The sequence below is a fragment of the Melospiza melodia genome, chromosome 25 (genome assembly GCF_035770615.1).
Source record: "Melospiza melodia melodia isolate bMelMel2 chromosome 25, bMelMel2.pri, whole genome shotgun sequence".
NCBI classification, from domain to species: Eukaryota; Metazoa; Chordata; class Aves; order Passeriformes; family Passerellidae; genus Melospiza; species Melospiza melodia.
Genome location: NC_086218.1, coordinates 10,411,754 through 10,422,899, shown reverse-complemented (window position 1 = coordinate 10,422,899; position 11,146 = coordinate 10,411,754). Strand labels below are relative to the sequence as shown.

Genomic DNA, 11,146 nt, shown 5'->3' with positions numbered 1-11,146 from the left:
CGCCTGCGCAGAGCTCGCCGGGGCTGCCCGCGGCGCGCCTGCTCAGGAGGCGCGTACCGGAACGCAAGGACCCCACCGGGGGCTGCCCGCGGCGCGCCTGCTCCGGTTCCCGTTGGGAGCCGCCGCGGCGAGAACGGAGAGCTGAGAAACCTTCAACTTTATTAACTCAGAACCACAATTAGTGCAACGGAACAGCAAAACAATGCCAGAGAACCGGGAACTCCCGGTAACGGAAGGGGCACCGCCGGCCCTCGGCCCCGGTGTGTCGCGTCCCGACAAGAGGCACAAGCGGAGATCCCCGCGATTTGTCGGTGCGGCCTCCCGGAGGGCTCCGGAGAGGGCACCGCACTCGGTGGTGGCACCGGGAGCGGCTCCGGTTACCGGGACGGCGGCACCGGGAGCGGCTCCCGGTGGCACCGGGCAGCTTCAGGTCACCGTGACGGCGTCCCCGGGCACGGCGGCGGCGGCGGCGGCTGCGGGAGCGGGGAGGGGTCAGCGGGGGTCCCGACACCGTTCCGGGGGCACACCGGGCACGGTGTCACCGGGACACGCCGGGCTCACCGGGCACGCTGAGGCAGGACGCGGTGCCGGGGGCTGTCCCCGGGCTCCACCGGGCTCGGGGTGGGGGCGCAGCCGAGATTGTCCTGCCGGGAAGAGCGGGATGAGCCCTCCCGGGACACCGCGAGGGGGACACCGGGACACGGGGACACCGGGACATGGGGACACCGGTACCGGTACCAGGGAGCAGCTCACCGGGGGCTCCTCGGGCGGCCCGGGCACGGCGTAGCCCAAACGCACCAGCTCCGCTCCCACGTCCAGGCTCTGCGGGGACACCGGGGACAGCGAGGGCACAGGGAATGGCGGGGAATTGCGTGAGGGGACGGCTGGGGACACAGCCGGCTGTGGCACGGGGAGCACCAGGGGTGGGGACACTTGTGGGGACACCTGGGGACAGCTGTGGTGGCCCCGGGGACATTGCTGGTGGCCCTGGGTGGCAGTTGGTGGCAGCTGGCACTGACCTGTCCCTGGCAGCGGCTGTAGAGGCGCAGGCAGGGCCCCGCGGGGCCGTAGCTGCAGATCCGAGCCACCAGCGGGGCCCACTGGGCACAGCCCGTGAGGCGATCGAACTCCTGCAGGGCGGCCTCGGGCCACGAGCCACCTGTGGGGACACGGGGACAGTGACACGGGGACACTGGGACATGGGGACAGTGACACAGTGGACACTCGAACTCCTGCAGGGCGGCCTCGGGCCACGAGCCACCTGTGGGGACACGGGGACACAGTGACAGTGACACTGGGACATGGGGACAGTGACACAGGGACAGTGACAGGGACAGGGGAGCTGATCGAGCTCCTGCAGGGCGGCCTCGGGCCAGGAGCCACCTGTGGGGACACGGGGGACACTGTGACAGTGACACTGGGACATGGGGACAGTGACACAGGGGACACTCGAACTCCTGCAGGGCGGCCTCGGGCCACGAGCCACCTGTGGGGACACGGGGACAGTGACACGGGGACACTGGGACATGGGGACACTGTGACAGTGACACAGGGACACTCGAACTCCTGCAGGGCGGCCTCGGGCCACCCTGTGGGGACACACTGGGGACAGCGGTGACAGCAGGGACACCGTGACACAGGACACGCTGGGACAGGAGGACAGTGGTGACACCAGGACAGTGATGACACACTGGGACACAGCGGTGACACTGGGACACCGGGCACACTGGGACAGTGGTGACATGGCCTGAGGATGGGCCATGTGCCACACCAAGAGGGGATGGGGACACGTGTCACCCTTGGGAGGTGACAGTGCCATGTGCCAGCCCCAGGAGGTGACAGAGCTGTCCCACCCCAGGTGACAGAGCTGTCCCACCCCCAGAGGGTGACAGTGCCATGTCCCACCCAAAGTGACAGAGCTGTCCCACCCCCCAGCAGGTGACAAAGCTGTCCCACCCCAGGTGACAGAGCTGTCCCACCCCAGCAGGTGACAGAGCCACATCCCCCCCCATGAGGTGACAGTGCCACATCCCCCCCCCATGAGGTGACAGTGCTCTCCCACCCAAGGTGACACTGCCATGTCCCACCCCAGCAGGTGACAGTGCCACATGCCACCCCATGAGGTGACAGTGCTGTCCCACCCAAAGTGACAGAGCTGTCCCACCCCCCAGCAGGTGACAGTGCCACATCCCACCCCATGAGGTGACAGTGCCACATCTCCCCCCATGAGGTGACAGTGCCATCCCACCCCAGCAGGTGACAGTGCCACACCCCCCCATGAGGTGACAGTGCCACATCCCCCCCATGAGGTGACAGTGCCATCCCACCCCAGCAGGTGACAGAGCTGTCCCACCCCATGAGGTGACAGAGCTGTCCCACCCCATGAGGTGACAGTGCCACATCCCACCCAGCAGGTGACAGTGCCACATCCCCCCCATGAGGTGACAGTGCCACACCCCCCCCATGAGGTGACAGTGCCACATCCCCCCCATGAGGTGACAGTGCCACACCCCCCCATGAGGTGACAGTGCCACACCCCCCCCCTCACCGCTGGGGACAATCCCGGCCAGGCTGCACTCGATGGCCTGGAAGGGCAGGCTCAGGAAGTCGCTCCTGCAAGGACACGGCGGTGGCACTCGCTGGGGACGGGGCCACCGCGCCGGGGCACGGGGACGGCGCCACCCCCCGCACACCTGAGGGCGCGCAGGGCCTCGGGGGGGGCCTGCCCGTTGTCCCCAAAGTCCACGTAGTACAGGTCCAGGTGGCCGTTGTCCAGTGTCCCCAACACCCGCGCCCGGTACCACTCGCCGTCGTCCAGGTACGGCGCCGCCACGATGGCACCGGGCTGCACGGACGGGGGTGGCACCTGGGGACACGGGGACATCAGGGGACAGCAGGGACACGGGGACACTCAGGGGATGGGGAGGGACACGGGGACACTCAGGGGGACAGCAGGGACACGGGGACATCAGGGGATGGGGAGGGACACTCAGGGAGGGACACTCAGGGGACAGGGAGGGACACAGGGACATCAGGGGATGGGGAGGGACACGGGGACACTCAGGGGATGGGGAGGGACACGGGGACACTCAGGGGACAGCAGGGACACGGGGACACTCAGGGGACGGGGAGGGACACGGGGACACTCAGGGGACAGCGAGGGACACGGGGACACTCAGGGGATGGGGAGGGACACGGGGACACTCAGGGGACAGCAGGGGACACGGGGACACTCAGGGGACACTCAGGGGATGGGGAGGGACACGGGGACACTCAGGGGACGGGGAGGGACACAGGGACACTCAGGGGACAGCGAGGGACACGGGGACATCAGGGGATGGAGAGGGACACGGGGACACTCAGGGGAGGACATGGTGGGACAGGGCGTGGAGAGCAGGGACAGTCAGGGGACGGGGAGGGACATGGGGACATGGGGACAGTCAGGGGACGGGAAGGGACACAGGGACAGTCAGGGGACAGTCAGGGGACAGTCAGGGGCATGAAGGGACAGTGCTGGGACAGCAGGGACATGGGGACAGGGGGTAAAGGACATGTTGGGGACAGTGCTGGGACATGGGGACAGTCAGGGGACGGGGAGGGACACAGGGACACTCAGGGCACAGTCAGGGGGGCATGGGAGGGACACAGGGACACGGGGACAGTCAGGGGACACAGAAGGGGCATGAGGGGACAGCAGGGACAGTCAGGGGACACGGAAGGGACACAGGGACATGGGGACACTCAAGGGACATGGGAGGGGCATGAGGGGACAGCAGGGACATGGGGACAGTCAGGGGGGCCTGGTGGGACAGGGCTGGGACAGCAGGGACAGGGGGACAAGGACATGGTGGGGACAGTGCTGGGACAAGAGGGGGACATGGGGGGGACACAGGCAGCACAGAGGGGACAGTGCTGGGACACAGAGGAACACGGTGAGGGACACAGAGGGGACACGGATGGGACAGAGGGGACACTGAGAGGACACAGAGGTGACAGAAGACACTCATGGAAGGGCTGCTCTGCTAGAAGGGCCCCATCTTGGCCATGAACTTGTCCAGTGCTGGGACGTGGGGGACACTGAGGGGACACAGACGGGACACAGGGGGACACTGAGGGGACACAGACAGGACACAGGGGGACACAGGGGGACGCAGGTGACACTGAGGGGACACTGAGGGGACGCAGGGGACTCACGGGGGGGCTGCTCTGGTAGAAGAGCCCCATCTCCGCCGTCAGTTTGTCCAGCTGCAGGCTCCGCGTGCCCAGCAGTTGGATCCAGAAGTGCCCGGGGCTCTCGGCCGCCGACACGTAAACGTCCAGGTGCTCGTCAGCAGGGAAACTGAAATCTGGGCTGGGCACTGGGGCAGCCCCAGAGCACGGAAATCCACTGAAATCTACCCCAAATCCACTGAAATCCGTGAAATCTACCCCGAATCCACTGAAATCTACTGAAATCTACCCAAAATCCACCAAAATCTACTGAAACCCACCCCAGATCCACTGAAATCTACCCAAAATCCACTGAAATCTACTGAAATCTACCCCAAATCCACTGAAATCTACTGAAACCCACCCCAGATCCACTGAAATCTGTGAAATCTACCCCAAATCCACCAAAATCTACTGAAACCCACCCCAGATCCACTGAAATCTACCCAAAATCTACCCAAAATCCACTGAAATCCATGAAATCTACCCCAAATCCACTGAAATCTACTGAAACCCACTCTAGATCCACTGAAATCTACCCAAAATCCACTGAAATCTAGCCAAAATCCAGTGTCATCTACCTGAAATCCATCCAAAACCCACTGAAATCCACTGAGATCTACCCAAAATCCACTGAAACCCACTGAGATCTACCCAAAATCCACTGAAATCCTGATGGATGGATGGATGGATGGATGGATGGATGGATGGATGGATGGATGGATGGATGGATGGATGGATGGATGGATGATGGATGGATGGATGGATGGATGATGGATGGATGATGGATGGATGGATGGATGGATGGATGGATGGATGGATGGATGGATGGATGGATGGATGGATGGATGGATGGATGGATGGATGATGGATGGATGGATGGAGGATGGATGGATGGATGGATGGATGGATGGATGGATGGATGGATGGATGGATGGATGATGGATGGATGATGGATGGATGATGGATGGATGGATGGATGATGGATGGATGGATGGATGGATGGATGGATGGATGATGGATGGATGGATGGAGGATGGATGGATGGATGGATGGATGGATGGATGGATGGATGGATGGATGGATGGAGGATGGATGGATGGATGGATGGATGGATGGATGGATGGATGGATGGATGGATGGATGATGGATGGATGATGGATGGATGATGGATGGATGGATGGATGGATGGATGATGGATGGATGGATGGAACCCCCCAAAATCCCTCTGGGGAAGGCACTGGAAGCATGGAGGGAACTGCCCAAAATCCCTCCCCAGACCCCAAAATCCCCAGGAAATCCATCCCCACCCCAAAATCCCCACCGGGAACCGCCCCAGCTCCGCTCTCACCCTCGAACTTGGCCACGGGCGGCTCCTCCCCGCTATCCCGGAGCTCCCGGGGCTCCACCATTCCCGCGTCCCGGCGCTCCTCGCTCCCCATCTCCGCCTCCTGCTCCACCCCGTCGCTCCCCGCCGCCGCTCCGGTGCCGCCCGCCGGTGCCCACTCCGCATCCCAGCACTCCTGCCATCCCCCGCCGCCGCTCCCGGGGGCACCGCCGCTGGCGGGCGGCACCGGCGGCTCCCGGCGGCTGCCCAGGGGCTGCTTCCGCGGGCACCGCGCCGCCGCCGCCTGCGCCAGCTCCCGGCGGAACGCCTTGTCCTCCGACAGCTTCTCCATGATCAGCTTCTACCGGCGGCACCGGGAGGAGGATGAGGAGGGTCCCGGGGGGGTGAAGGAGCCGGGAAGGAAGGGCGGATCCGCGCTCACCTTGGCCGCCTCCACCTCGGCGCGGGTGCCCAGCAGGCGGATGATGCGCAGCGGGGCCAGGCTGCCGTCGGGGTCGTGGGCGCCGCACTCCACGCGAGCCCCGGAGCTGCGGCAGATGGCCCGCACGGTCTCCCCACCGCGGCCTGCGGGCAACCGGGAGCAGAGCCGGGGTGGGGAACGAACGGGGAGAGGGGGTTTGGGGTGGGGGGGGGGGGGTCAAAGGGAATGAGGGATGGGGAAAGGGGGTTGGGGGATTGGGAGTTTGGGGATTGGGGTTCAGCCAGGATTTGGGGTGTCCCAGGGGGTACAGAAGGTTCCCCGTGGGATTTGGGGATACATTTTGAGGTTTTCCTTGGGATTTGGGGTGCCCCGTTCCCATGATCCTGCCCACGGCCCGCTGGGGCACATGGAGCTCCTCGGTACCCTGGGATTTGGGGTGTCCCTGTGGCTATGGAGGGGTTCCCGTGGGATTTGGGGTGTCCCGGGGGGTACAGAAGGATCCCTCAGGATTTTGGGGTGTCCCAGGGGGTACAGAAGGATCCCTCAGGATTTTGGGGTGTCCCGTACCGATGATCCTGCCCACGGCCCGCTGGGGCACATGGAGCTGCTCGGTACCATGGGATTTGGGGTTCCCGTGGGATTTGGGGTGTCCCAGCGGCTATAGAGGATCCCTCAGGATTTTGGGGTGTCCCAGGGGTACAGAAGGATCCCTCAGGATTTTGGGGTGCCCCGTACCGATGATCCTGCCCACGGCCCCGCTGGGGCACGCGCAGCTGCTCGGCCACGGGGGCGCTGTCGGCCACGATGCGCAGCACGGCCGCCCTGGCCCGGCACACCTGGCCCGGCGAGCCCGAGATCTGCACCAGCGACTGCCCTTCCTCCTCCTCCTCCTCCTCCTCCACCTCGATCTGCGCTCCCGTCTCCTGCCTCAGCTGCGGCCACGGTGAGGAGGTGGCACTCCCGGTGCTGCCGGTGTTCCCGGTTCCCCCAGGGCTCCCAGTGCTCCCAGTTCCCCCAGTGTTCCCAGCTCCCCCAGTGCTCCCGGTGCTCCCAGTGCTCCCAGTTCCCCCAGTGCTCCCAGTGTCTCCAGTGCTCCCAATGCCTCTGGTACTCCCAGTGCTCCCAGTTCCCTCAGTGCTTCCAGTGCTCCCAGTGCTCCCAGTCCTTCATAGTGCTCCCAGTGCCCCCAGTACTCCCAGTTCCCGCAAGGCTCTTGGTGCCCCAAGTGCTCCCAATCCCCCCAGCTCTCCCAGTGCTCCCAGTGCCCCCAGTGTTCCCAGCACTCCCGGTGCTCCTGGTATTCCCAGCTCTCCCAGTGCCCCCAGTGCTCCCAGTGCTTCCAGTTCCCCCAATGCTCCTGGCACTCCCAATCATCCCAGTCTCCCCAGTGCTCTCGGCACTCCCAGCACTCCCAGTTCCCCCAGTGCTCCCAGTGCTCTCTGAGCTCCCAGTTCTCCCAGCACTCCTGGTGCTTTCTGTGCTCCCAGTTCCCCCAGTATCTCCAGTGCTCCCAGTGCTCCCCATACTACCGGTGCCCCCAGCACTCCCAGCACTCCCAGTTCCCCCAGCACTCCCAGCATTCCCAGTTACCCCAGTTCCCAGTTCCCCCAGCACTCCCAGTCCCCCCAGTTTCCCCAGCACTCCCAGTCCCCCATCACTCCCAGCTTCCCCAGTTCCCCAGTACTCCCAGCACTCCCAGTGTTCCCAGTCCCCCCAGTTCCCAGTTCCCCCAGCACTCCGAGTACACCCAGTGCTGCCCCCAGCCCTCCCAGCGCTCCCAGTGTTCCCAGTTCCCCCAGTACTCCCAGTGTTCCCAGTTTCCCCAGTGTTCCCAGTATCCTCAGTGCTGCCCCCAGTACTCCCAGCACTCCCAGTGTTCCCAGTTACCCCAGTGCCCCCAGTTCCCCCATCACTCCCAGTTCCCAGTTCCCCAGCACTCCCAGTACCCCCAGTGCTGCCCCCAGCCCTCCCAGCACTCCCAGTTCCCCCAGCACTCCCAGTCCCCCATCACTCCCAGTTCCTCCAGTTCCCCAGCACTCCCAGTTTCCTCAGCACTCCCAGTTCCCCAGCACCCCCAGTGTTCCCAGCTCCCCAGCACTCCCAGTTCCCCCAGTCCCCAGCACTCCCAGTGTTTTCAGCACTCCCAGCCCTCCCAGTGTTCCCAGTTCCCCCATTTCCCCCAGCACTCCCAGCACCCCCAGTTCCCCAGCACTCACAGTTCCCCCAGTATTCCCAGTTCCCCCAGTGCTGCCCCCAGCCCCTCAGTTCTCCCAGTGTTCCCAGTTCTCCCAGTGTTCCCAGTTCCCCCAGTGTTCCCAGTTCCCCCAGCACTCCCAGTACCCCCAGTGCTGCCCCCCGCCCTCCCAGTTCCCCCAGTGTTCCCAGTCCCCCCAGTACCCCCAGTGCTGCCCCCAGCACTCCCAGTGTTCCCAGTCCCCCCAGTGCTGCCCCCAGTGTTCCCAGTTCCCCAGCCCTCCCAGTTCCCCCAGTGCCCCCAGTTCCCCCAGTGTTCCCAATTCCCCCAGTGTTCCCAGTCCCCCCAGTTCCCAGTTCCCCCAGTGTTCCCAGTCCCCCCAGTGTTCCCAGCCCTCCCAGTGTTCCCAGTTCCCCCAGTTCCCCATCCCAGTTCCCCCAGTGTTCCCAGTTCCCCCAGTGCTGCCCCCAGCACTCCCAGTTCCCCCAGTTCCCAGTCCCCCCAGTGTTCCCAGTCCCCCCAGTGTTCCCAGTTCCCCCAGTTCCCAGTTCCCCATCCCAGTGCTCCCAGTGTTCCCAGTTCCCCCAGTCCCCCCAGTGTTCCCAGTCCCCCCAGTGTTCCCAGTCCCCCCAGTCCCCCCAGTCCCCCCAGTTCCCCCAGTGCTCCCAGTTCCCCCAGTGTTCCCAGTTCCCCCAGTCCCCCCAGTGTTCCCAGTCCCCCCAGTGTCCCCAGTTCCCCAGTGTTCCCAGTTCCCCCAGTGTCCCCAGTTCCCCAGTGTTCCCAGTTCCCCCAGTCCCCCCAGTGTTCCCAGTCCCCTCAGTGTTCCCAGTTCCCCAGCACTCCCAGTCCCCCCAGTGTTCCCAGTTCCCCCAGTTCCCCCAGTGCCCCCAGTTCCCCCAGCACTCCCAGCATTCCCAGTTCCCCCAGTGTTCCCAGTTCCCCAGCACTCCCAGTCCCCCCAGTGTTCCCAGTTCCCCCAGTTCCCAGCACTCCCAGTGTTCCCAGTTCCCCCAGTGCTCCCAGTGTTCCCAGTTCCCCCAGTTCCCCCAGTGTTCCCAGTCCCCCCAGTGTTCCCAGTTCCCAGTCCCCCCAGTGTCCCTAGTTCCCCAGTGTTCCCAGTTCCCCCAGTCCCCCCAGTGTTCCCAGTCCCCCCAGTGTCCCCAGTTCCCCAGTGTTCCCAGTTCCCCAGTGTCCCCAGTTCCCCAGTGTTCCCAGTTCCCCCAGTCCCCCCAGTGTTCCCAGTCCCCTCAGTGTTCCCAGTTCCCCAGCACTCCCAGTCCCCCCAGTGTTCCCAGTTCCCCCAGTTCCCCCAGTGCCCCCAGTTCCCCCAGCACTCCCAGCATTCCCAGTTCCCCCAGTGTTCCCAGTTCCCCAGCACTCCCAGTCCCCCCAGTGTTCCCAGTTCCCCCAGTTCCCAGCACTCCCAGTGTTCCCAGTTCCCCCAGTGTTCCCAGTTCCCCCAGTCCCCCCAGTGTTCCCAGTTCCCCCAGTGTTCCCAGTTCCCCCAGTCCCCCCAGTGTTCCCAGTTCCCCCAGTGTTCCCAGTTCCCCAGCACTCCCAGTTCCCCCAGTGTTCCCAGTCCCCCCAGTGCTCCCAGTCCCCCCAGTGTCCCCACCTGGTTGATGGTGGCCCCCCGGCGGCCGATCAGCGCTTTCAGGGCCGTGCGGGGCACCCTGAGCGTCACCTCCAGCCCCTCGTCTGCCACCAGTGTCACCTGCGCCTCTGAGGGGACACGGGGACACGGCCGGGTCACCGAGGGGACACCGAGGGGTGGGGACATCCCCGGGGACGGGGGTGACAAACGGGGCACAGGGAATTCCATGGGGAAGAAGGCACTTCCCATTGGGGTCCCAAAAGCGTCCCCAGGGAGTCTTCAAGGTGTCCCCAAAGGGTCCCCAAGGCTGTCCCCAAAGTGTCCTCAGAGGGTCCCCACGATGTCCCCAAGGGTGTCCCCAAAGGGTCCCCAAAGTGTCCCCACGGTGTCCCCAAAGGGTGCCCAGGGTGTCCCCAAAGGTCCCCAAGTTCCCCTGGTGTCCACAAAGGGTCCCCACAATGTCCCCAAGGTGTCCCCAAGGGTGTCCCCATGGTGTCCCCAGGGGTGTCCCCAAGGGTGTCCCCAAAGGGTCCCCACAATGTCCCCATGGTGTCCCCATGGTGTCCCCAGGGTGTCCCCAAGGGACAGGGAGGAGCTCACAAGGCAATTCCCGGCGGGCCAAGCGGCTCCCGCGGGCTCCCGCTCCCCACAGAGGGCCCCGAGTGAGCTCCCGGTGGTCCCGGGGGGGGTCAGGCCAGGCCCCGGTGTGAGACCCGGACCCACCTCGGCTCTCCCGGTAGCGCCGGTACAGGATGTAGAGCACGGTGGCGGCGGCCGGGACGCCCAGCAGCAGGGCGGTTTTCTGCAGGCTGCTCAGGCTGTGCACGGGGCCCCGTCCCGCCATGGCCGGCTGCGGACGGGGCTTTACCGGGCTTTACAGGGCTTTACCGGAGGGTTACCGGGGGTTACCGGGAGCCCACCGGGAGCTCCCGGTGCGGCCGGGCCGCGTTGCACCCCCACCCCGGGGACTCCCCACCCGCCCCCCTCACGGAGGGCTCGGCTCCGGGCGCGCCGGTGCAGGCCCCGGGCCCGGTGCAGCGGCAGCGGAGCCCCCGCAGCCGCCTCGGCCGCGCCCCCCCGGTGTTCCCACGGTACCTGCAGGTGCCAGGGCCGCCCCCCAGCCCCGCAGCGACCCCGGCTCGGCCCAGCCCGGCCCCGAAAGGCCCCGGTTAGGGCCCGGCCCCGGTTCGGGCCCGGTGCGGCCCCGGTGCCGCCGCCGCCTCCCGCGCCCCGCCGCTGGTCACGCCTCCTGCCGCTCTCCACCAATCATATCGCGGCTCCTCCCCTCCCAGCCAATCACAGCGCGGCCCCACACCGCTCCCACCCAATCAGCGCCTGCGGAGCAGCGGCCAATCCCGCGAGACCTCCCACATGCGGGGG

General features: G+C 65.6%; 1 protein-coding gene across 1 annotated transcript; it reads right to left on the bottom strand.

The window, feature by feature from the left end:
* Positions 1-142: 142 nt before the first annotated feature.
* On the bottom strand, positions 143-10,779 carry TDRKH (tudor and KH domain containing). Its single transcript, XM_063176185.1, has 13 exons — positions 10,490-10,779; positions 9,788-9,894; positions 6,707-6,910; positions 6,546-6,636; positions 5,979-6,121; positions 5,561-5,897; positions 4,195-4,358; positions 2,694-2,866; positions 2,549-2,613; positions 1,020-1,159; positions 754-822; positions 562-644; positions 143-473 (listed from the first exon to the last, which is right to left on the bottom strand). Exons 1-13 carry the CDS (start codon positions 10,608-10,610, stop codon positions 179-181), a joined length of 1,992 nt encoding a protein of 663 aa, XP_063032255.1. The 5' UTR covers positions 10,611-10,779; the 3' UTR covers positions 143-178.
* Positions 10,780-11,146: the final 367 nt, after the last annotated feature.